Genomic DNA, 25,899 nt, shown 5'->3' on the forward strand with positions numbered 1-25,899 from the left:
CCTGCCACGAACGATTCGGAAATCGCTCATAGATCTAAGAGAGTCTTATCCATTCGTTTGCTCGGAAGTTCCATCGTCTTTCGGAAACCGGACTAAGTAAACATTGTTCGATACCAATTACATTGTGATCGATGAATTTACTTTGTAAATATCACGGTCACAATCATTCATGAGATCGTTGATTTTATTACACATTACTATAAGAATTTCTGTTGTAGATATATTAGGATAAATATAATTAAATATATTGAAACAATTCTAAGCAGCAATAGTGTCACATAATATAACATTGAGAAATAAAATTTGTTCTTTGTTTAGTGGGACCATTGCTTTACAATGAGTCTTGCTAAATTACACAATAATTATAATAATTGCTAAATTACACAAAAGATTGAGAAATATCATAGATAAGCAGAAGGAAAATAATGTTTGTATCTAGTGCAGATTCAAGAATTAACTCGAACACGCATTTCTCGTTCAATTCTCTCTTTCTATGTCTTATAATTTCTCGCAATCACTTTCTAACAAAACGAATATTTTCAGAACACATCAACCTCTAAGCTTGGATGGTCACACACTCCTTTTTCGCGTCCTATGATGCACTGGATTTATCTAGGTGACTATACCGTTTGATATCCCATCACTGGTTGTAAATGGTTATTCAAAATTCCCCTTTTCATATTATTTTACAATACTCGGTTCAGTTACTCTTGTCCCAAACCACGAATGTGGTCATGTACCCTTTCTCCACCTCCTAATCTTCAATTCTCAAGCTTCCACGCATTTCTAGCAAATGAAGCTCAATCACTTGCAAAAATTCCCAATCACGTCCAAAATTCCAACTGTCGTAGTAAAGATGTTTAATGATCGTGACAGTGTTCGATCGCGTACGCGTCTTCGAAACACAGAATAATTTTTTCATTTCGTCGATGACTCACCACTTTTCTAGCATGTGGTAAACGGTAAATTCCGCAATGCTCATGGTACAGAGGAAAAGCTGGCCAGATTAGTGAGTGGAAACACTCTGGTGTGCGGGCAGGGGTTGCAGAATGGTCTGTCCAATTTTGCGGTCGTGCTGCTTGAAATACCCAGAGATGTAGCGGTGGTATAAAGAGGAAAAGCAGAACGTGGGGTGAGGGCGAAAAAACACACTTTCCTGTAACCTCTTTTGGCAAGTATCACAGGCCAGGCTCGTGACAACTTTAACGAATTCCAACCCCGGGCGAAGAATTTTTAAAAAATCATTCCTTTGAAAAGGGGTAGCGGGGTTGTGAAAGGGGACCGCGGTCGCCACTCGGTTCCTCAACGGTGAGTTTCGAGTAAACACTTCGGCGTGAAGAAGCCCAGGCGGTCCCGAGTCGCGAGTAACAAACGCTCTCTCTGAAATAATGACATTCTGCAAAATGTGGCGAGCCTGTGCCACGAACGAGCCACGCTCGGTTGGAGCAACGAGATCGCTTTAGGCAGAGCTAGGCCAACGACTGCGCTGCTTGAGAAAGATTTACGAAAATCTTGCTCATTTCGTGCTGCTTTCATCGTGGTGTGAACGCGTGCCTCTTTCCGTGACGAAGTTTGTTTACATACACGATCATGCGATATTGCATGTATTATATAGCCTGGGACGTTCCCTGTTCTAGAGTCAAGTCAGATTGTGAGTAATCGAATCGTATATGATAAATGGAAAAACTTGTAATAAGATTCTGAATTTTTTTTAATCTTTAATAATAATTCCTCATTAATTCGAGATATAAATGAAGTCGTCGTGAATTTTGCATGAAAGTGGACGATAATCTTTCATTTTTACTTACGCTTCGATGCAAAGCGATACTGTTGCGATATCTTTTCCGATAAGTAGAAGTGTGATAATTATCAAGCTTGTCACCCCTGTAGAGCGTCAGAGTGCCATTGAGGGGATTTTTCTAAGCAGAAAGCGGAATAACGAGATGCCGGGTAACGCAGTGGCGACTAACAGCGTGAAAATTGGCGGACCGACTGGTTTCGTTCGATATTCCCTCGAGAGGATTGTCACGGAGCCGTGTCGCACGAGCGATCAGGCATTATTGTCTGCGAGCAAGGAGCGAGAAATCTTGCTAGAAAGACAAGGGGAATCGTTCAGAATCAAAGACAAGAACAATCAGCAAAGTGGCCAGAGAATATCACGAACTAAAAGAGTCGAAACGAAACCGCACAAATCACAGATGGAATGAACAGCGATACCGAAGGGAAGAGGGAGCTGAAATTTAAGGGGTGGCAGAAGGCAAAACGTGGAGGGATTCGAAGGGTCGGAGGTGGGTAAGCGTAGAGACGTATCTAGAGTCAGGAAAGCGAAAGCAATTAAGATAGTTACTTGGTTATGAGACAAAAAGGCCGAGCAGAACGAAGGTAGGAAGGTAATTACCGTGGTAACGGCTTGCCAAGGCCGTGCGACTGCATCCCGTGGAGTGGTGCTGGCTCCTGGGGAAATTAGTGCTGGAAAAATTCATGCCCACAGAAGATTTGCGTAAATTAATTTACGCTGGCGAACCGGTCGGCTACGCGAAGAAAGGGGATGAAATTCAATTTCTAGATGGCGATAGATTCTTACCTTGGTCAAGATCGGTACACGATTCCGTTTTTAGAGAAGATCGGTTAATACTCTAGAACCGTCGGAAGGACAAAGTATCTAGTGATATTTGGCTGGTTAATTCATAAAAATGTTATCGTTTACAGGATGGTTGAGAATTAAGTTGACAAAATACAGGTAGTGTGGAAGGACGTGCTATTTCGATCGTGTTAGTCGACCAATTCGTTCAGAATTGGAACGATCTTCCGGCGCGTGCAGGATTTCTGCTGAAACCGAGCGAACGGAGGAGAAAAGTTCGATGTTGAGACACGTTCCGTAGCCGCGTTCGTCGATGTAATTAAGGAGGAAGCCGGATTAATCGGAACGATAGCGCGAAAGGAAACACGAAGTTGTCGTCTCTTCTTTTCTTCTTCCTTTCTTCTCGCTCTCGGTTTTCCATCGAATAGCTGCGCTGCTCCTTTTTGTTGTTTTCTCATTCTTCGTCTGATCTCCCGACGAGTCTGCCCGATACTTTCTCGACACGGCGCGGCATCCGTATCTTTCTATTTATTTGCATTTACCCGGGCAAGTCGGTTAAATACCGTGATCTATATCCTGTCTGGGGATAAAATGCCGTGATCCGTGAACGAAAAACGACGAAGAAATCGCGTCCGAAGCGTCCTCCGCCTCGCTCGTTAGCCGAAGCACGCGAAAAATGGAACGTCTCTCCTCTTTTCACTCTACGTTTTCTCTGTCGGATACACTGCATCGAACGCGTAATTTCGTTCAACGTGTTCGCGGCCCCGAGAAATCACGTCGAGAGACGCGATGACTTTAAAAATAACAACTCTAATTGCGTTTAATTACGCCAAGTACTGGGAACTCGAATGGTCGAAGGGTCTCGTCTACGTATCTCGCCCCCTCTATGGAAAAAACGCGCCAACTCGTGGCCTAAAAATGCTGGTTTTAACTATTCAATTAAAGCAGCGACCTTGTTAATGAGCTGAAATTTTCTTTGCCTACATTTCCATGATATCGTATCCTCGCGCGATTATACGAAGTAACCGCGGTCAGATGGTACCGTAACAAGACCCATTTCACAACAGTCTAATTACACGGTATAGATCGTTGAGAAACAATGAAACAAGTTGAAATAGGAAAAAATCTTCCTCCGAAGCATTCAGCTCGATTCCACCCGTCCCCTTGAACTTTTCCGTTTCTCCGTACACCCAGTTCGATATCTGTTACCGTTTTCCATCCCTGTGCTGTCTCTCGCTTCAGAAACGGAAGCCTACATAATGGCACGTTTCTTCCTGCAATGGTTGAAACACCGACGACTCACGGTACTATTTCCGCGGCTTTAAACACCGTTGATATTTCATCGCTTGGAAAGTTGATTTCGAGAAGCTCGCCTGATTCACGGCTCATTTCCTCTACTCTGCTTTCCCTTTGTAATGAGAGTCCGGTACGATAGATGTATCTTTACGAAGATAGAAGGCTGCTCGTCGAATATTTTCTAATTTTTCATCGTAGCCTCGAGTGAAAATCGGGGACAGCTTTTTTTCAACGATTCTTTTCTATCGAAGTAAAGCTCGCAGGTTCGAATAAAGATCATGTGACGCAAAGTTGATGAATACCACAAACCAGACGCTACTCCGGACAAGCGTCGGTGGCGTAGGAGATTTTTTTGCCGCGCTGTCACAGAACAGGCGAGAATGTCGTCTAATAACGTGACGTAGGTGACACGAGAACGGGTCGCTCGAACGCTTTATGGCCGCGCTTCTGACGAAGTTCAAAGAGTAACGAGCCACGTTAACATTTCGTCCCGGTTGCGGCGCAAGTTCATAAAGCGTTGGCGTTTCTTTGATGCGGCTGCCGTATCGCGTGCAGAATCCCATTCCCAGTCGTTGAACGATCAGGGATCACGCGGACAGACGGCTATATTTTCTTCCTGGTGGCGGTCTGTATGGCACCATCGTCGATGATGCTGTGGCAGGCGCGTGTTACCAAGTGTCCGGTGAGGAAACTTTTTACATTATGTTAACCTACGCGCGAAATGGCCTTCCGTGAAGTAGGTGGAAAACGCGCTAGGCCGACAAAAACTTTCCTTTCCTCTTCGAATAACGCGATCCTTCAAAAGGAGCTGTTCCTTGTTTGTTTTCCTGTTTCGCCCGAGTCTCTGTGTTTCCTAGTATCGCCCTCAGCCTCCCCTTTTCACAAGTAAAATATATATCACGGAATAAGGCACTCGACTTCCTGATAATGGAGGCACAGTCTCGATTCACTCGGATCGTTTAATATACTTCTTTGTGCGCCTTGCTTGAACGCGTTTCTATCCGTTTGAACTGCTTCGAGTTAAGGGAAGGTTATGACACGACCGCTTGAATTTCAAACGTTTCCTTGCTATTCGCGAACCACGTCGACTAAAGGAAATCCCTTTACGCGTCGTAATTTGGTTTGGAGTAAACAAGAAAACGCACGTCAAGCCCGACTCTGCACTCCTTCCTTCGGAAAGGGATTTAGCGTGATTCGCTTTCTTTCGGATCTCTATCCAGGTAGAAATTTTATCCGACCGTTTTAACGTATGCAATGATCGTATTTTTCTTAAGCAGTGTAGAGCGAGCGATCTATATCTTTTACATGGGCATGTAAAGAAATTGCTATCTGGAATAATTTTGTAGTGAAAAAGCGAATACAACATTTGAAATATTTAAATTGAGCTAAACGAGAAAACGTTTCTTTTTGAGAGAAGAAAGAAAGGGTTATATTCTTGCTAAATGGTTTCAGGATAGTTGTTATATCGGTTTCGATATTGAAAAAACATAATACTCTATACAGCACAGAGAGTAGCACCCATATTAACAATTCTTTTGTTAAAAAAAATATACGCAATTTAAAGTTCATAATACACATGAAACGTGTCGTTTTTTCAGTTCAAGGAATTTTAGTTTTCAGACCTTCCTCGTTAATATTTGATCTTTGATAAGAGTACATTTCGAGGAAATTCACAGAGTGGTGAAAAAGTAGCAACAGAAAACCAAGTCGTGGATATTTGCTGCACTGTATACGTTGTGAATTTCGCGTAGAAATAGACATTAAAAGGTAAAGAAGAATTACAGAGAAAATATCGGTAATTGAATGTTATACCAAACGTTTAGCAAAGAAGCGACAAAACTTACGAGACCTAATCAAGCGTTTACTTTTTTAAATATTTAAACAGCAGCGTAAATATTTCTAGAATTTCAAATCAGGCGAGAAACATTTGTGTTTTCATCTTCCTTTATACACTTTCCTGCAGCGAATCATGGAACTCTCGTAGCCAGCTGCAATTGTTCCTAGTTTTTACGATCGGTCCGTATGGACGCGCGACACGAGCGCCTGTAATTCCGTTCGTCCCAGCACGGACGATATTCTTGCACGCTGCATACGACACTTTATCCCTATCGTCTCGTTTCCCTCACTCGATCGGCCAGCACTTGGAACAGCTGCACGGACGGACATCATTTCTCCGATGCACGTTCCCATAGCTCTCCTCGAATCGACGAAAAGCCCCGAACGTTGAAAGACGGAAACTGGTCATAGATGGGAAGAGAAGGAACGCGTTTAACCCAAAGCCGAAGCTGTCCGCACGGGCGCCGAATAGCTCTGGATGTTCGTGCAAAGTATGTCGGAAAAACTGGTTTTAGAATGAAAGAAGAAGTATAGGACGTTGAGCTCTTGGATGTCGATGTTGAAGCACGGATTGATTCAAGTAGTAGAAAGCGGAATATACGCGGCGTATTCCTCGGCTTTATTCTTTATAATTCTTTTTATTTGTTATTTCCTGAGAAAATACATATTTAGAGTTGGATGCTTGAAGAGGATTAGAAACTTTTTAATATTATTTTTCGACCCGTTATTTAACGTATATTAACATATATTATAAGGTATAGATGCACTCGGAATCGTTAAAATATAAATGAATATAGTGAAATTGACAACTAACAATCGTTCTAAACCGTAAGAAATTTGAACAATTCGCTTTATTTTACTGATACGAAACGTATGAGAAATTACTATCCCGAGGAAGTAGATTATAATTATAAATTCTTTCGCAAACACAAGCGTATAGATTAACATAGAAAGATGAAAAAATATCACATATACATAGTGAAGCTTTCTCTTTGTATACGTAACTACGGTTACCCGATAAGCCTGTAATAACGATAGAACGCAACATGTGCATCAGCAACAGCAGAATTACCGAGAATCGGAATTCTCATTTTCTTTAAATTCTACGAAGCATCACAAGAACGCGAAATTCGATATCGTCCCTTGAAATAATCGGAAGCTCTATTTCGGTCGTTTAGCGATTAGCAGAAACGCGGTAGCAAGCTGATTGGTGTACCAAAGTTATAATGCAGCCGATGAAATTATAGTAAAGTCGTCTCGACGTAATTTTCATCGTAACTTCCGGTCAGAACTACGAATCGATGCGGAATGTCGGATGGTCAAAGTTCAACCAAATTCGCAGAACCATTGGGCGGTCGTTGATCGCTGGCTATGCCGGAGAAAATCGGTCTGCGTCACTGGAAAAGAGGATTGAACGGATACTACATACGATCAGTGGTGTGTATGGTAGAGTATCGAACGTACGACGAAGAAACAGAGACAGAAATAGCGGTACGGAGCGAGAGTTGGACAAAGAGGTGAACAGTGGCACAAACCAGAAATGGGTTTACAGAGTCGACATGGGCTAAGTTGCACTTTATGCACGTATGAATACGCGTGAACCGAATGCTCGTACAGCGCACGCTCACGGTCCAGTTTATCAAAGATTGGAGATGGAATCGTTTCGTGAATCACGTCATAACGGCCTTTCGGTTTTGAAGAACGCGATTTCGCGATCGAACCAATCCCCCTAGCCGCTCGGTCAATTCGATACTATTCCGTTACCTCGCTATCTCTCTCTCTCTCTTTCCTCTCTTCTCTCTCTTTTTTTCGCACGTTGGAAAAATCGCTCGCTGATTCAATGGAGCTACCGTGGCTCGAAATCGTGGCGAGCCATTCGCGAAAAATGAAAAAAACCGCGCAGAAATTTCGTCGAACGGCGAAGGCGGTGAAAAATGTGAAAGCCGTAGACGGAAGTTCGTGACGATGGTCTGAAATGAGGAAAAGCAAGAGTTTTAATTCGTCGTTCCCTTTTCTGCTTACGACGAACACGACCTCGAAACTTGAGAAATATGGAAACTGCCGTTCCAATACCGTTAATTGATCGGCTTCTTGTTGGAATCCGCGTAACTAGGGCCAAGGGAAACAGTGGGCAGAAATAATAGACCGTAGCCGCGCCGCGATTACTATGGTTAATCGAAGTATGCACACTGGCTCGAAGATAACCGATGTTTAGCTGGATCGTTATCGAAACTCGAGGGTTTAAGGGAGGGGAGTTACTGCACGAAGGAAGGGAGATAGGAATCGACTGTTATATATCGACGTTATCCTTTCATTTATTTTCCGCTATGATCAAATTGTTTTCTCTTGCTACGCTACCGATGAACATTAATGAAAGTCGTTGAAAGTAGCAACAAGAAAGAGCGCCATATTACCTTTTGCGTGAAATGCAGAAAACTTGAAACAAGACAATCGAGAATTTGGAAAAGAAGTTAATTACGAAGAAAGGAAGATAGGGCTATAGACGTTGGCGATTATAAATCGGTTAGTATCCTTGACTATGATAATTAAATTACAGTCGTTCGTGCATTTATGAGAGGGTTGCAAGTACAAGAATCTGCAGAATGCTGATATACGTAAACACACAAAGTGACCCAAATAAACTGCTTATTGTAAAATTAAAAAAGCTGAACAGGTCTTTAAAGCAGTCTTACTTTTTTATGGGATCATGAAATTACCTACATATTTGCATAAACATCCGCGGTACAGCAATAACATTATACTACGTAATTTGTCATCATCTTGCAACGCAGTACACCATTCTGCTATTACGATCGAATTTGCTGTTTTTGCCTGTCATCAACGAAAATGAATGGTGGAAGTAATGTAAGTCAATGAAAGGAAGTAATGAATGTCCAAGATAGAAGGGCACCGTAATTCGTCTTAAACATAGTAAATCCGTAACCAGTACAATTTCGAATCAAGAATACAATCGTTTAATGTAACCTACCGTCTACGTCGTTGCAAGATTGGCATTAGCGTTGACCTTGTCTCTATTCGAACACGTAGCTCGTAAATTCAAATCGCGGCGTGTCCCTTTTGTTCCGAGATCTGGCGGGCTCCGTACCGACACAGAATCAGCGTCGGAAGGACTATCCGAAAACAGGGAGCAGTTGAGCTAATTGGACTCTTTGCCAGGGAGTTTGACTCGAAATTGCTTCGTAACGCGAGAGACACCGAGCGGAAGCGCGCTTAGCGCCCGCGCCCGTTTCAAGAAAGTGCAGTCGTTGCCATTTGATCCGTCTCGTTGCATTTAATCTGCTCGAATGTCGCTGGTTACGCGTCCTGTACCGCCTTGCTGTTCTAACGAAGGAGAATCAAATTGTTCGGAAGAGAAAATTTGCAAGATGGTTTCATCTAAACAGTCGGATCTTTCCATCGTGTGTTTCGTGACAGCTGAATTAATTGTAGGTTGACAGTTACAAGTCAGGTGGTTTTAAAGCCAAGTTAGGTAACTGGGTACAGGAAAACTCAAACCTGGTCAATGCAAAATACCTATACTTAGGTACGCACTTTCTCTTCCCTTATTTTCGCCCCATAGACGCATTAATCGGTCGAAAACAGAACCAATAGGAAAACTAAACAACTATCTTCAGCATCCCATAGTCATTATAGTCATTATAGTCGTCCCTAGTCATAATAGTCATTTGATCAAAATAGAACTAAACTTATCGTATGTACGCATCGCCAAACGCTCAAACTTCTACAAAATTTCAAACAACAGTCTCAGATTCCTAAAAAATGTCGAGTACCACGAAATAGGTCTCTCCAAAATTCTCATACCCTTGCAAGATACACATTCGAATTGAAAAATGAATAAATAGAAAATACTGGAAATGTAAAGATCGTCTCATCGTTAATTTACACGAGGAAACGCGATGTGATATTACTTTGAGCAACATAAATCCATTGTCTGTGCTTAACTTCGTTAACGTAACCGTGTCGCATCAATATATCTGCCGAACTCGCGAAATGTTGAAACTTTGAAACGACACGAGACGACTGGTCACGGTCATAAGAATCGTCCAGAGTAGAAAGCGTGGAAAGGAAGCTCGTTTTATCTGACCTCTGGCGAAATGGTCCTGACGCAGCCCGATCGTGTAGATCCTCACAGTCCACGGATAGAGTTAGCTTTCTTTGTTTTTTATTCTCGCGATAACGGCCACGACGTGATGGACGAACAATGTCTCTGTTTCCAGATTCCATGGTGGGAGAGATGGTCGTCGAGGCTGGGAAAAACGTGACGCTGAATTGTCCAGGGGTGACAGAGAATTCTCTCATACTGATGCTCGAATGGCGGGTTAACAGCATGCAGCTGCTTGAGTACAGCAGCAACACTACCATCGTATGGAACCATCAGAACAGGGTGTCGTTGTCGTTGAAAAACTACGCGCTCCAGTTCCATCCGGTCACCGCACAGGACACCGGAGAGTACACTTGCTTGGTGAACAGCCGCAGCATGCCGGAGGCTGTTATCAGTCTAATAGTTCATGGTGAGTGTTCATTCTTTTTTAGTGTTTCTTTACGTTTCACGTCAGTCTACTCGATTTCGCTTTGATTCGGTTTTGCCCGACATAGAAATCGTTTCACGAAGATTGTCGAACGTCGATTGAAATACCGTCAAGTGTGGAAATAAATTAAATTGCTATAAAACGGAGCTTGTCCCTTTTCTGTCCATGGAAAAATTGAGCTTGTAACGATCGAAATTGCCGTACATTGGGCCACACTTGGCCATCGTAAAAATAATCACGACAAATCCTGCCGAGTCTCTCGATTTAATCTGTCAGGATTGTCCCTCTCTCGCGAGTAAATTAAAAATTAACCTGGTCTCGCGTACCTCGTCGCTTGGCACCGCGCCAAACGGACCAAATGGGTCAGTATATTTGCGTTTTAACCTTGGCGCTCCATAATTCTTCTCGGCCCTTTTGAAACCATGATTCGCATGTACGTACCCATTTATAAAATTCTGACGATCCAATCCAACATTACAGTGAAAAAACGTTCACCTGTTCTTTTTTCTGGATCTCGCGCAAAAGCTAGAAAATAGAATATTTGTCGTAAAACAATGTGAACTAGCTGAAATTGAACGATTCTGAGGAATTATGTAAGCGGAACGTGGTCGGGTCATGCACCGTGGCAAATTTTGCAAGTCTTATTATTTTAAAGGGGGCCATCGAAAGAGTGGTCGGGTAACTAACGAAGGCAATTTTCGAGTCTTGCAAGGCGCGCCGTTCAGCCGTGCGGTAACCGAGCTCCTGGCAACTTCAATCCCTCGTTCCTTCAACGATATTGGATAAACTTGCGAGCCAGCGGGGCTAAATTTCCGGCGTAATGTAAAGGCAATTTACATCGTCGTTCGGATAATCGAGGAAACTCTGGCGAACGAGCATCGAAATTGTACATCGACCGTTCGAAAGCTTTTGGATCTTTCGCCGTTACGTTCGAGTTACTACGCCCGACAAGGACGCATCGATAAATCGTTTATCCACCGAGGAAGGGGCGGTTCTTTGGCTAAGAAATTTTTTTTCCCCGATCCTGAGACTGGTCGAGAGTCACGAGTAAGCGCCAAAGACGTTTCCAACTTTCGAATGCGTTTCTTCTGTTTCTCGGTGTTGTTAAAAATGAAGAAAACTTTCTCGGGGCAGCTATGTTGCTTTTAGCCGGTAACTGTGCACAGAAGGAGCCCTGGGACCACTGGGAATTCTCTGCGAGTTGCACATCGATCGTTCCTCCCTTTGAACCGTGTTGGAAACTAAAAATCCTATAGTTAGTGTACTCTCTGTAGTTTGATGGAACCATCCGACTTGCAAGCTAACGGTGCCTAAAACCTAGCGAACGACCATAGTTCCCTGCTCGTCCTGTCGTTGGACATATCGCGTAGGGAAATTAATCGATCCTTTTTCCGCCGCGTAATGATTTTCGTTCTTTCGTTCGTGCGCCAACGTCTAGCAATTTGTATTTACCAAACTGTATGGGAAACTAGTCCAAGTTTATACGAAGTTCGCGATGTCGAGTAAAGGGGAAAAGAGATAAATGTGGACGCGAAAGGGAGAACGAAGGAGAGGGATAACGTGATAACATTCTTCCTAACTATCTCGTTGCCCTTCTAATGTTTTATTTTACACGTGAGTTTCCCTTCACTTGTCGCGGTATGTTTGCCGTAAGTATTTATGGCTGATTTGAATTCGTCACGTGCTACCTACCGCGTCAAAAGCTAACTTTTCCGAGCGTCCCATAGGCGTCGGAATCGTGGGAGTTCTCGTTAAAACTTCGCCCCGCATAACTTGGCTGAAAGTTTCGCACGCGCGCGCGCGTGCATCTCTTACTCAGAAAGACAGAGGGAGAAAAAGAGAAACCGAAGCCCCTATCGCGTTATGTCTCGGTCATTTGCATTCAATGCACGATCCGCGACTCCATTTGAATAAGAAGTTCGCCGCGGTTGAAACGAACTGCATCGAAAAAAATAAATTCAATATTTTCCCCGAGATTCTTTCTTCCATTGCCTGTATCCGGCAAACTAACGACATTTTCGTGGATGATTAGCGACACGATGCTTTCGTCGTTTCTCTCTTGAGTTGGTTAGAGTAACCATAAGTTTTTTTACAGTATTCATCGAAGCGTTAAATGTGTGAATTAATTTCATACCTTTAACTTTAGTTGTTTCCAATAATACGTTCTCAAATTCAAACATTTTCCGATCTTTTGATAAAAGCGTTTTAAAAACACGTCATTCATATTCACGCGACTTTATTCAATTTTCGAAATAATTATTTTAGATCCCTCGTGTGTACGTAACTGCACACTATATAAATAATTCTAATTAAAATTGTATGAGGAAAATAAAACGGCAGAATATATTCATATTTCAATAAAAGTTCATATCAATTTTATCAAAAACATCTGCATATAGCCGGTAATTGAAAAAGAGAGGAAATTGAAATCCGTCATTCTGACAGATTCGCTAACTATGTATTTAACGATTCGGTATTTAACGATTATTTTCATGTTAAACAATCGTTAAGCAGAACATTTTCCTAAAAAATACCAAGCAAATATTGCAAATCGTATCGTGAAGCACAAACAACGTTCTTCTAGGTCATACAGATTAATCAATCTTTTTTTTTTTTTTTTTTTTTTTTAACTTAAGAAGTCAAGTGGTAAAGAGGCGAAAAACATTCTCATGGCGTTTATGTAAAGTTTATCAACTACAGTAGCAACTGAGTCGCGCGGGAAACAGTAAAACGAAAGAGTAAACTTTCTTTGTCGACGGAGTTAATCGTCGTGGATGAAAGTTCGCGTTTGACAGGTAAACGGGCAGCGATAGTCGGCGAACATTCAGAGGGATATTTCGCTTTCGCTCGGTCCCGATTTCAAATACCGCCTTTTATATCGTATATTCCGTGCGGCGTGTGATAGTGTCCGGAATTCCGGACACGTACCGTTTCGACGGTAACCAATATCCGCGTTATATCAACCATTAAAATGAATATTTCTGGAATCCGTGGCGGGTGTGGTTTCGTGACGCCTCGTTTCCCGGAAGACTTCCGTTCTCCTTGATTTTTCCGCGAACTTCTTTCGAACTTGCTCGCGCGGCGCCTATTTCTCTTTGACTTTTTCATCATTGCGAAAACCCTTTAGTAGATACAACGCGATGCGACGCGACGAGGCGAATTTTCTTTTCATGTCGACGTAAGTTTTACGTGAATCTTACGTGGATCTTTCTTGAAATTACGATTAGGCGCCACTGGGACGAACGAATGTTTCGATCGATAACCTGGTTCCATTATAAGTACAGCCACGGATTTCCATTTTCGGAATCTTCCACTTTGGAAATTAATTCTACTTTTAAAGCTTTGTTACGTCCCCTATATTCTTCTTTCGTTTTTGCGGTTGAAAGCATGGGAAGAACTTTGCGTTTTACGACTTTTTTTCTATTTCAAACTTCTATGAAACGTACGTAGCGAAGGTAGATGATATAACAGAGCAGATGGTTAAGTGTCGATGTCTTTTGGTACCGGCTCGAAAGTCGGACGATTATTTGGACGGCTGGAAAAGTTGAGCCTCTTTAAGATCGGCGTAAAAGCTTCGCGAAATGGAACGGTTTTCTGTGATTTTTCAAGCAGATTTTCTGGAAGTTAAATCAAATTCGCCAAAGGGACTCTGTGCCAGGCAGAAGCGATATTCGAGCTTTGAAAATTCTCCGCGTCGTACGCCTCGTGACATCGATGTCCTCGTTTCGAGTCTCGTCTACCAAAGAATCTTCTCCTTTTATTTGTTATGCAGCCAGATCCAAGCGATGTTACATAGTGAATAATTGTCCAAACTTTGTGCCAACTCGACGAACTCATTGAAATTCATATTGTTTATACGAACCGTAAAACGTTACTTTCAGTGAGATTCAAGGTGACATCCGCGTTTTGCAAGTGCCTGCTGAATACTGAAATCGTTCTTTAAGATGAAGGAATTTACCGAATTTACAACGTCTACGATGATTCATCGTATTTTCTGCTACCTCTTCATTTACCGAGAAACAAGAACTCGTAAAACCGTTTCGTAACGTAATAACGACAGTTACTTCGTTCATTATGTCTCATTTCCATCTCAATCGAAGTAGCTCGCTCAAAAACTTCTGCAACTCGTCGACGGTCCACCGTTACGAATGTCTGATTTCATAAAGGCGATGGAATTTTAAAATATTGCCAGAGAACGTTGTAAAGCGAAGACGCCACTTTAGAGGCGAATGCCATTCACGAAAACAATCAAGCAAGTTCGTGCAAATGCATCGTTTCGAATAACGATACGTTTAAAGTTTAAACGTGCTTCAAGATTCAAGATATTACAGTTGGAACAACACTTAACAAGCGCAGACAAATTTCTACGTGGTCCCATGCGTGTCGATCTCCACGAACTAGAAATTCTAAAAATGGCTTCACATTTGTTGTAGATATTTTAGAATAAACTCTCGATATCCTCGTCTTGATCCATAGATACTTCCAGATACAAGGAGTACGTATCAATCAATAGGTAAACAAAATCCACGTACGACGGTTAATTACAGCATCGAGAAAGTGATGCTCATAAATAAAAGTTATCATAAAAATTTCAAACATCTGTAGTATCGTGGACAAAAAGGCCTAAGAGATATCGAGTGAACTATAAACAATATCGCGAGAGCCGAGGCGTCGTCGGGCCCATCAATGTGTCGTCGGTCCTTCAATTGAATAGCTTCGTTGAAAAGGCCTACATGACCCTGGCCACGAGTGGTTGCGGAACACGTGCGTGGTGGGCCTAAGAAAAGACAAAGGGATGCTAGAACAGTCAGTGTCAGTGGAGAAACCAGAGAGTGTAAATCGGGAAGTCAGAGAGTGCGAGTTGCGTTATCGGGATAGAGTTGCTAGCGTTGTCGTGAGAATGTGGTCCGCGTGAGAGAAAAAGCGTTGGATCCGTTGTGACGAGAGTTGCAAATTAACTATTGAGTTGTTTAGATTATAGTACGTTATTGTGATTAGTTTACGTTAAACAACCATCGTTCTTCTGTTTAATCAACATCTGTACAATCCATTTATTGTAAATAAATCACCGCTATATATTTACGATACTACACATCGTTGCCAATTAATCAGACAGTACCACGTCAAACTTCTCAACGAAATATTAAGCCGAGATATTAACCATTGTACACTCGTAACGGTTCAACCTGTCCAAGGAATGATCGGAAACATCAACGCGATTATAACTTGGGAACAGGATTACCCGTGAGATAAGTTTATGTTGCCAAAGTGATAGGCAGACTTGTTGTTTCGACTTGCCGTTTGTGCCGTTGAAATCCCGGACGCTGTTCGTGACATGGGAAAGCGCAGGTCCGCTCGTCGACTTTCAAGGTTCGTTTCACGTAAAAATTAACGGAGAGATAGGGAGACGAAGACTCGTGGATCGAGTGGATCGAGAAAGAAGATCGACGAAAGAGCAAACGAGAGAAGAAAATGGAGATACAAAGGCAGTCAAGAGAGCGCCTTGATAACGATCACCGCTTTTACTCCACCTCACACGAGCTGTACCTTTGTTTTCCCCGTTTCTCCCCCTCCCTCTTATTTCTCTGAATAGCGCACACCACCCGGCCTCTAGCCCAATGTTCGACTCCCTTTCCCCTTCCTTGTCCTCTATATCGGTGCCCGGAACCCAGCGAAGATAACTACGTTTTCCAGGGAAATGGTTCGAATTCGTTGGGATGTGGTTTCGAAGCGCGAACAGCGTGTACAGGCAAAGAAAGGAGCCCGATTGAATATGGAAGGGGCTTCTAGGCCGGTCTCGTTAATCTTCAAAGGACTGCACGAACTCTGGGCCAACGTCGAAATTGAATAAATGTTTTCTCCTTTTGTCGATGCTCATGGGACGCGTATGGGCGAAGAGCTCGCACATGCAGGGAAATGTAGGCCCTCGAAGATCGAAAGTTCATCTAACTTTATTCTGCGCTCTACATTCTTTCGTGGTATGTCATGTGGAATAGACGAAACACGACAGGCTTCTCGATCGTGGTTTTCACAGTGAGGATAGCAGAGTAGGGAGAAAGGACATTGTAAAGCGAATAATATATAGGTCATAGACGATTTTGGATCGAAATAGGGTTGAACCTGTTTAAATCGACTAAATCATGAATGTGATTTTTCTAATTCAATCGATACCTGCATTAATAATAACAGGGAACGTAGAAAGGTGCAACTTGATAACACGTATTGCCATCCATCTCTTTTATCGAAGTAAATTCTACCTGATCCGTAATTAAACATAAATCTCTTTTAGAACCTCTTCGTCTTACGAAAGCGCGCAATTATCGAAACGGAAAAACGTATTATAAAAACAGGAGTAAAAGTTATCGACATTGAGCATGTTTAATAAGAATATCGAGGAGTGTGCCATATCCCTCGCGTCATCACTAATACAAAGATCACTGCAATGTGTCTTTTCAAATAAGCGTCGACAAGATTGTAGCGTAGTCAAGTGAACGTGGTACCCACTCAGCTCTATTTATCGGTTTTTACGGGGCCCTGTATGCGCGACCCGATTCGATGCACTTTGTCTCCGCATTTACGACTCCCAACAGTAACACAGCGACAATGGGTGAAAAACGTGTCTCGCAACGAACAAGGATTGTTGGCCGAAGTGAAACAGTGCCCCGCGGTTTCAAATTCGATCTCTCTCTCTCTCTCTCTCTCTCTCTCTCTCTCTCTCTCTCTCTATCTATCTATCTATCTATCTATCTATCTCTCTTTCTCTCTTTATCTCTCTCTCTCTCTCTCTCTCTTTCTCCTTCGTGTATACGGTCCCGCTTCGGGTTTTTGTTTCCTTTCTCTGTGACTGTTCTCACTTTTTCAGCGTCCTGCCTTTTTTCCCTGACGCCACGATTGAGAAATTCTATTAAATCAACTGAAACGATGATATCGACGCGCGTTGCTCGTAAATCAAGCTCGTCCAAAAATCGCGAGCCGTTGGTGATGGAAAGGTCGATAAAGGAGCCAGGCTTGACGGATTTTGATACTTTTTATCGGCACAATGATGGAGTTACTCGAATCTTTTTCCATTCGCAAGCAATGCAATATCTAGCGGATAACACTGTTACGATATAGCTATGATCGAACGTTTATCGTATCGCAACTGTTGTATCGCAATTTTAAGTGAACGTGAAAGAGAAAGCAGACGTGAAAATGCAGGAGAACGAACCCGAGTACAGCGCGCAGCTAGTAAGAAAACCAGCGTAAGCAATGCGAGTCCGATTGGTTATTTTATACAGATCCAACACAATCGAGAAGATAAGCGCGTGTATTGGCCGGAAGTTCCGCATATACCAATAAAACAATGTAACAGCACGCGACCGTGAACGATAAAGAGCAGTACTACCTCCCTTGTTCTTGCGCTGTTCCGCTAGACATCTTTTCAGCTTCGTACAGTACATTAGAAAAAGTTTCCAGTTGAATTTCAGTGCGGAAGAGAAAGGACTGCTAGGAATGTAGCATAGGAGTGAACGAGGCAAAAGGGCTGCGCATTAATTATTATACTTTCCAGAATATGTACATTCTTGCTATTACTCTATTATTCCATTCTTTCTCTATTGTTCTATTTTTTGTCACTTGTCGTTATTAAATCCGAACAATTTATTTTTACGAAAGGAATTTATATTTCTGTTTTTGGGTGAATTAATTCAAGGAATTTACTTTTAAAGAAGAAACGTATCTTTTTATTCTTGGCTCGATCTATTCGAGATATAATTTACACCAAGATAAACGAACTTTTGATACTGATTATTTAACTTGAATAGTATCTATAATAGATATTGTGCTCATTGCTTTAGTAAAATTTCGTCTATCCCAGAATAAGAGACTGTTGACTGATTCACTATGAACGTAGCAAATACGAAGCATGTACATATATACATAACATAGTGTAAATTATAACTATTTTGTTGATAGATAAGAAAAGAAAAATGAGTCTGTCGAGCGTCATAATTACTATCAGAAGCCTTTAAATTATATAGTATTAGTTTATTATAATATGTTATTCGTTCACCGTCATTTAATATTATCCTCGATCAACAATCAATAATTCATCACTCGTAATAAACTCCACGCAAGGAAATACAATACGTCCACTTTAACGACCGTTTGAAAATACACGAATTCTCTCCCGTTTCGTTTCTAATCCTCCATCCATCAAGGATTCATGAAACAATCCGCCGCATCGTTTATTCGCGCTTTGACACGGTAATGTAGCAAACGCGTCTTGGTTCAAGGGGGTGTTCGAGAGAAAAGAGCGGATGCTCGTGGAATCCATTCTTTCCAGACGCACAAAGCAGACTGGAATTATCATGCCGCTGGTTTACTGCATCGGAATCCGGTGTTCAGCGAGCCGGGCTATGAATAAACGGCAGTCGTTTAACAGCGCTACAGTTTTTTCGACTCGTGGCGAAATCATTTCATTCATATGCATGACAGACTATGCTACGCTGGGAAAGTAATACGGAGAGACAGTCTAGACAAGGAACGAACGGAGGGAGAAAAGAAAAGAGAGAGAAAACCAGAATATAACGAAGGAAGAAATACCGCGAAATCTCGGTGGCGCCTAACGAGCCACGATTATTCTTCGGATAACGACCGCCTCCAGACGCGTCGGATCTTTGCATGATGAACGCGCCTACGGTATTGTTTGTGTCGATTCGTCCCCCTGGGACGGCCACTTCTTTTTCCACCATTCGCAAAAGCGTGTGATTTTTTCGAAAAACGATAAATCAAACGACGAGTGTTGGTTTTAACCCTGAGGGTACGGATCCCGATGAACACTGGCTGGATTATCAGGATTTTATTTAAGTTGAGCCAAACTTATCTAATTTTCATAAGAATGAAACAAAAGTATTCGGGAAACAGGAAATTTTTATAAAAACTATTCTATACGTAATACGAAACATTTTGGGAAAGAGGGTACAAATTTGGAAATTATAAATAAATAAAATTTGTTTAAATAAATAATATTCATATATATCGTACACCTGTACCAGTATATCTACCACATAATATTTATTTTTACTATTTACAATCGTTTGCGATATTTATTACCATTTCCATCGCATGTATAACATCTAGGGCATTCCAGGATCTTTTTCTATACAATGTTTCCTGTAATTTTCCCCTCGATCGATTCTGTAAAATTTACTCCTTGCTTATAAAAAGTTATTCTGATTTTCAAAATCACGGAAAATCAATTAATAATTGTTTTGGCAATAATTCGAAAAATATCTGTACGTACAATGACTCGATCATCGGGTGGCGAGAGTTAATCGGGTTGCCTGAAGCCCCTGTAACTCCTGAAGACATTGTGAACGCAATTTGCAAGAACAACAACTCATTAAAGACCATTTTGTTACGCCTATGATCGCAACGGGGCATCCTCTACTTCGGTGAAAGGGTAAGAAGCTTTCAGAGAGGAAGTTCGCAACAAGAACACTTCCAACAAGAAGTAGCGCTATCCTTGAAGACATGGCGCCAAGAACTTCGTCGACAGTAAAACGGCTGAAGTCAGGATTTCGAAACTGCCACGGTTACGTTGAAAGGTATTGAATGTTTCACGGTTACCTGAAACGCGTCTAAATAATCATAGCTGTTTTCTTTCATCGTGTAACTTTCACGCTTAAAGCGAGCATGTGAGTATGGAACAAACGATATATAATTAGAGCAAATGAAAAGATTTAGGAGGAATATCGCGCTGCAGATAGCTCGCAGGAAAGCTCGCTGTAAATGGAGGAATAAAGCGTCGAAAACGATCCCCTCCGCGTCAGTTGCAAAGAGTAAATGGAACAGCTGCTCGTCGAGAGGAGGAAAGTGAAAAGCAGTAGAGAGAGACACCGATAGAAGGAAGACGCCATGACGAGCAAGAGGGATTGCGTCCCTCCGCGACGGGGCAAATAAAATGTCTCTTTGTATCTTGCCAGGAAAGCTGTCCCATCGTCTTTCCACCATCGTAACCCACCCATCTCTACACCCACCCCCCTTTTTTTCCTTTTTCTTTGCCAGCGTCTTCGTCTTTGTAGTGACAATTCTAGGGCGTATTCGAGTTCTTTTTGACACGATTCCTAGTCGCGGAAATTGCACGACGAATCTCTGTAATCAAAGCTTCTGACTTGGCGATCGAGTTAATGGCATGTATGTACATCACGCGTGTAAGCGGTTTAACGACGGATTTATCGTTGACTTTATTTACTGCCCCGCGTGCAGGTAACTTTATTCGTTTCACTAGTCGACGACATTTTGCGGTTATATTGTTTGAGTATGATTTACGAACGGATTAAATAAAACCTAAGGTAGCAGTCTTTACAAGGAACATGTTATTGAAAGATTGATACGTACTTGATCATTTTTCTATATTAGTCTCTGCTAGATTCCATGGAGAGGAAATACGATTTATATCGAGCCTTTGTACCTTTATATCAGTTTATTAAAAAATAGATTGCTTTTAAGATATGTACAATAATTAAACGTGACGGATTTTTAGTCGTGCGAGTTCTTTAATTGTTGTTAATTATTCATTTCATTCTCATACAAATTTCATACCGATAACTATTCATTATTACATTTACTTGTACAACCTCTGGTTTCATCAACATTCTTCGTATCAACAATATTCGTCTATAGAGTAACTAAGAATATTTATAATCTGATAACTCGTCGGTCTACGATACATTCGACCATCTATTCAGGAATAATACACGAATCTTTAAACGTATTCTATCGCCTATGTATCTGACTATATTTGACGATATACGAGCCGCATAGCGAAACGTATTCGTATATGTAGGTAGGTCAGATAACTGGAGCGACGAGTTCGAAATATATGGAGCCAAAAGGGAAAGACCATCCTGACGGAGCAAATAAAATTTCCCCTTCTCGAGATTACTCCGCTACCTGTCTTCCAGACGTTATTGTCAGCTTGAAGAAACGTCGAGCATCGAGTCCCGTCGTACTTTCCACCCCTTCCACTTCGCTGCCATCCTCCTTATTCTTCCTTTCTGTCGTCCATCCTCTGGTATCAACGAATCTTACAACTATTCGCAACCTCAAATGACTGAAACATCGCCGACTCCCGCCTCCACTTTAGACTTTAACTTCTGAATGGCGTTTTTTGCTTGTTCTCACTGGTGGACAATGAACCTGCAGACGCTGGCTTGCTCTTGGAATTTCTTGTACAATGTGATAGAACATAGAGATTCGAGAGGAAACTTGGGACAAACAATCGTGAATTCGCCTTTTAGAAGTTGGCCATGTATTTCGTGTTTGGTTATATTGTGGTCGAGTCGGGACGTTATTTTTTAAAACGGCTCCAATATTAGAATCGTCATATGTTTTCTAAATACTGGAAACATCTTATTTCTTCAATTTTGTTTTTCTTAGATGACCAGAATAATAGATACGATAATATGGATAATCAGAATTCACTCAAATTTAACAAAATAGGTTAAGCGCAATTTTTAAACTCATGAAATCGTATATTTAGTAGATTCAGTGATATAATATAACGATATAAAGAATGATGTAAAGAGTTATACAAATGTAGCAGTCTTTCTAAAAATCATTTCATCGTCATTGTTTCATTAATCCCGCAAGGATTAACAGAAGGTGTTAAGTTCGCGTCTTCGCATCTTCCCTTCTCAGCAGTAAGAGTGTCAGAAATCAAGAATTTCCGAAAGGCGTATTTACTTGAAATAATACGACGAACAAAATCAGACCTGCAGAAAATTTCATAGTGTCTCAGAATCTCGTCCATCTGACACAAATATGAATACAGTCGTCGTTCTTCTTAAATCAAAGTATGCTAAGACCTATGCATTAAATCAACGTATCAACACTTGAGTTATACTTGAATTTTTTTGCAAGAAGTCAATTAATCATAGATTTTAATCGAGTCAACTCATAAATCGTGTACAAAATAAACAGCACATCAACTGTTATTAATTCGATTGACTTTCTTTCTCTGGACTTGCAGTTCAATAGATCATTGGAGATGGAGCACACACTGCAGCAACATATATCAGGACAATTCCTCTGGGATTAAAGCCTTTTTTCTATAGTAAATCCACAACTGCAAACCAGGCACACTCGCGCAACACCCCATCCGCGGACTCCTCATCCCCAACAGTCATCGCGTTGAAACCAGGGAAAAAGCGTCGAGTCGATGTTCGCTACGGTACAGCTGCTCGCAATTGCAACAAATCTCCTCGCCCGCAGGCTTGCGGCTATCGAATTTCGGTAATTCGAGTCGCTCGAGTATTTCTCACTGCACACCGTAAACATCGGCAGAACTATTTGTAAATTTCTCGCCACGAATTCGATATATTGTACTTTCTTGACGAAATGGGCGTAACTCCCAAGAATACTTCCCCATGACGATGACAGTCCCAGTCAGAGGAAAACCCTGGGACTACTAATCCCATTACCATGATCCCTTAATTGAATTTCACGAAATTGCAAGGATGACTTAGCATGCGTTTGATTTAACGTTTGTCGCGTTAATCAAAGAGATTCAATTAAAAAACTGAGGTAACAAACTGACGAATGACGTTGAGATGTACATGATTTATTGATCAGCTATAATTGGACCGTAGATATATATGTGCATTTTCATATGTGACGTATATGTTCGTTCAACGATATCAGTAGATTACGGATTTATGTACATTCGTGCAAATTTTTAAAGATGTAAAAATGCACAGAATGCATACCGTATGCAAAAATATGTAGAATATTCAAAGTAGATATTCTATAACTTTTAATAGCTAAAACAAATTTCTTTTTAAGTTGTAGCTTTTTAGTTATGTTCATAGAGATATAAATTTGCATTTTGTAGTATATTTATTAGAATTTTTCTCGTTTCCTCGCTTTATCTATATACGCCTCTTTATAAATGATAGATTCTCTCTATTAGTTGATGCGAAGCTTTGATGATTAAACTAGGATTAGTGGATATTGAGATGAAGGGTAGATCCTGGAAGTTGTATCAAGAATGTGATGGTAACTCGTTGCTTGGAAATTAGAATTATTCTTTCTACTAATTTCCAAGATATCTTCGCTTTAGAATCTTCAATAAAGGTCGAACGATCTGTAAACCACTTTGCCACTTTGACGACTTGCAGACTCTTGTGATAATTTACAGTTTAGTACGACTAGACATACATTTTGAAGAAAAACAGTCAACCTCTTGCGAATCTTCTTAATTCGATGGCAGTTTTCGATTAGTTTGTCGCATGTTCGGAATAGTTCACAGTTTAGTTCGTTTTCTGGAGGCGCCAGATCATTTGTCAACCGGCTGAAAGGACTCACGCTTCGAAAATATGTCGTCGATGTAAGCGTGTGTTAGCGTGGATGAACGTGTGCTCGCGAATTGCGGCCGTATCCCTGGGGACCAATTGAATTCAAGCCTGAAGAGGATGTTGCTGCCAGCACGACGACAGATGCCAGGATATGTGTGTAACACGAAAACGTATATACGACCGCTTCCATATATTTATGGCTACTCTATATCGATGTATATGGGACAACTCATGTTTGATGGTACTTTATTAGAAAGAACTGTCATTTTTCTCTGTCATTTTCACTAACAACTAACTTTTAAACGGCTATGTAAATTAATCTTAATTTTATATTTATCAAATTGTATAGTCTGTTTAAAAAGATTCGATATACTATTATTAGCAGAATGTTTTACTTAATAAATATCACGCGATTTTGTAATATAATCTTTATATAACTCTAAAAGGATTCTCAGGAAAATTAATTTCAAAATATCCTCCCAATTTCTTCACGATACTGTATTTACCTTGAACCAGCCCGTACATTCGAGTCTACGCCCAAGTAATATCTGCATTTAGGCGCACTGACACGCGTGTGTAAGGTTGAAGTGCGTCGAAAATTCGTCTAGCGGGACTGTAGAAGGAAGAAAATGGAATCACGGACAGGGAACCCTGAGTTGGGAAATTTCAGCGTAAGTAAAACCCAGGTTAGTCAAGAGTCCCATTTCGACTGTATAACTGTCGTCTGCAGCCTCGTAACCGGATAAAGTTCGGGTTCAACGAAAATGAAGCCGCCTCTACCGCTTTCGTCTTGCTTATCGAGTTGATATGAATAAACGCTACCTCGTCGTTACATCAAACTCATCAACCTTACTTTCCCTCTTTCTCAACTGGCGTATCCTTCGTTAACGCTAAACCATTCCGTTGCTCGTTTAGTCACACGTTTTCTCCTTAAGGTTTTCATCTATATGGCTTATGACATGGTTTGCACAATTGCTATTTTTAAGAGACAAACTTTCACTTTTCATGCGAGCAGTCGTATAATACATGATGTACAATTAATATCTATTTATCGGAGAAATGCATCGTATTTTGTATTTTCTTCATTCTTCTATAGCAAATACTGTAAACAGATCTCGGAGTACTCGTTACGTTAAATAATCTTATGGAAGAAAGTCATTTGTTGCAAAAGATTCAACACTAATTCTGTAAAAATATACGAAAACGGAGTTGATCGATTTGACTTTCGAAAGACTCATTCAAATTATCCAAAGTAACATCTTGCGTGATCCTACGGACACTGTTTTAATCGGTACATGCGTTTAAATTTGTACATGTCCGACCGACTTTTCAGAACGAATCACGACGATGTTTTTACACGAACAAAGTTCACTCGAACATTCCACGAAGCGAAATTGAAACATCAGAAATTTTGAAGACACGCAAACAGCCTAACGGAGCTTTAATATCGCTGCAAGATACATCTCATGAACCGTCACTTTTCGTCCTTCTTTTTGGAACGTGGCCAACGCGTTTTACGAATCTCGATTTTCGTACTATTACGTCCGCGGAACGGACCACCGTGCGCGCCAGTTTCGCTTTTCCCACTCGCAAAAATGTTAACCCAGAATTCCGCGCAAGAGAATCCGGCTGTTACTCTCGCACGGAACTTACATTCCGCTTATCCTCGACCTTTCGCCGAGATTTAAGTTACCTACAGTTCATGAGTCAGACCAAACTCGAACACTACCACTTACGAAAGTCTGCCAGCCGATCGATGCCGCGATTAGCGAAATCACTTTACGAATAAATTATCACCAAGCGGAGGAGAAAGTCGTTTCTGTTCGAAACTTTCATTAATCCTCGTCTAATTATCTAAATTCTGCTTTCCAAACTTTGATGTCCTTTTTATCTTTCTCGTAACTTTCCACATCCCGATCGATATAGCGTTAGGTTTTACTTTAGTTCGAATCAGAAACGATTGCTATTGTAAAGAGTTAGAATTTAGATTTTCTATTATCTGGATGCTAATGATGAAATGGTATGTGTCGGATCTTAGAATATGACAGATTTGGTAACTTGCCAGATTTTAAAATGTATTTTTATTTTTCTTACCTTTTTCATCTCTTCTGTGTTTCAATAGCAAATAAATGTAACGAATCGTGGAATTGCCAAAGTTTCCTATGTGACGATGACCATTACCTACAGTTCTCACGCCAAATTCAAATCCTGTGGAAAACTTGTACCAACCCATGGCTGACCAAACCGCTATCCACTCCGTAGTAAAGGGTCTCTGTTTGAGAGACAGAACGCGCTAAAG

The 25,899-nt window shown here is 41.2% G+C and overlaps 1 protein-coding gene across 4 annotated transcripts in view; it reads left to right on the forward strand.

The window, feature by feature from the left end:
- Positions 1-25,899, forward strand: part of LOC126918609 (tyrosine-protein phosphatase 99A-like) — a 419,436-nt gene that overhangs the window by 144,918 nt on the left and 248,619 nt on the right. For all 4 annotated transcript variants that reach the window (XM_050726688.1, XM_050726686.1, XM_050726689.1 and 1 more), the window contains exon 2: positions 9,952-10,245. In XM_050726688.1, the coding sequence (XP_050582645.1) occupies positions 9,952-10,245 (294 nt within the window). The remainder of the gene's footprint in view (positions 1-9,951; positions 10,246-25,899) is intronic.

Source organism: Bombus affinis, chromosome 7, assembly GCF_024516045.1.
Source record: "Bombus affinis isolate iyBomAffi1 chromosome 7, iyBomAffi1.2, whole genome shotgun sequence".
Classification (NCBI taxonomy): domain Eukaryota; kingdom Metazoa; phylum Arthropoda; class Insecta; order Hymenoptera; family Apidae; genus Bombus; species Bombus affinis.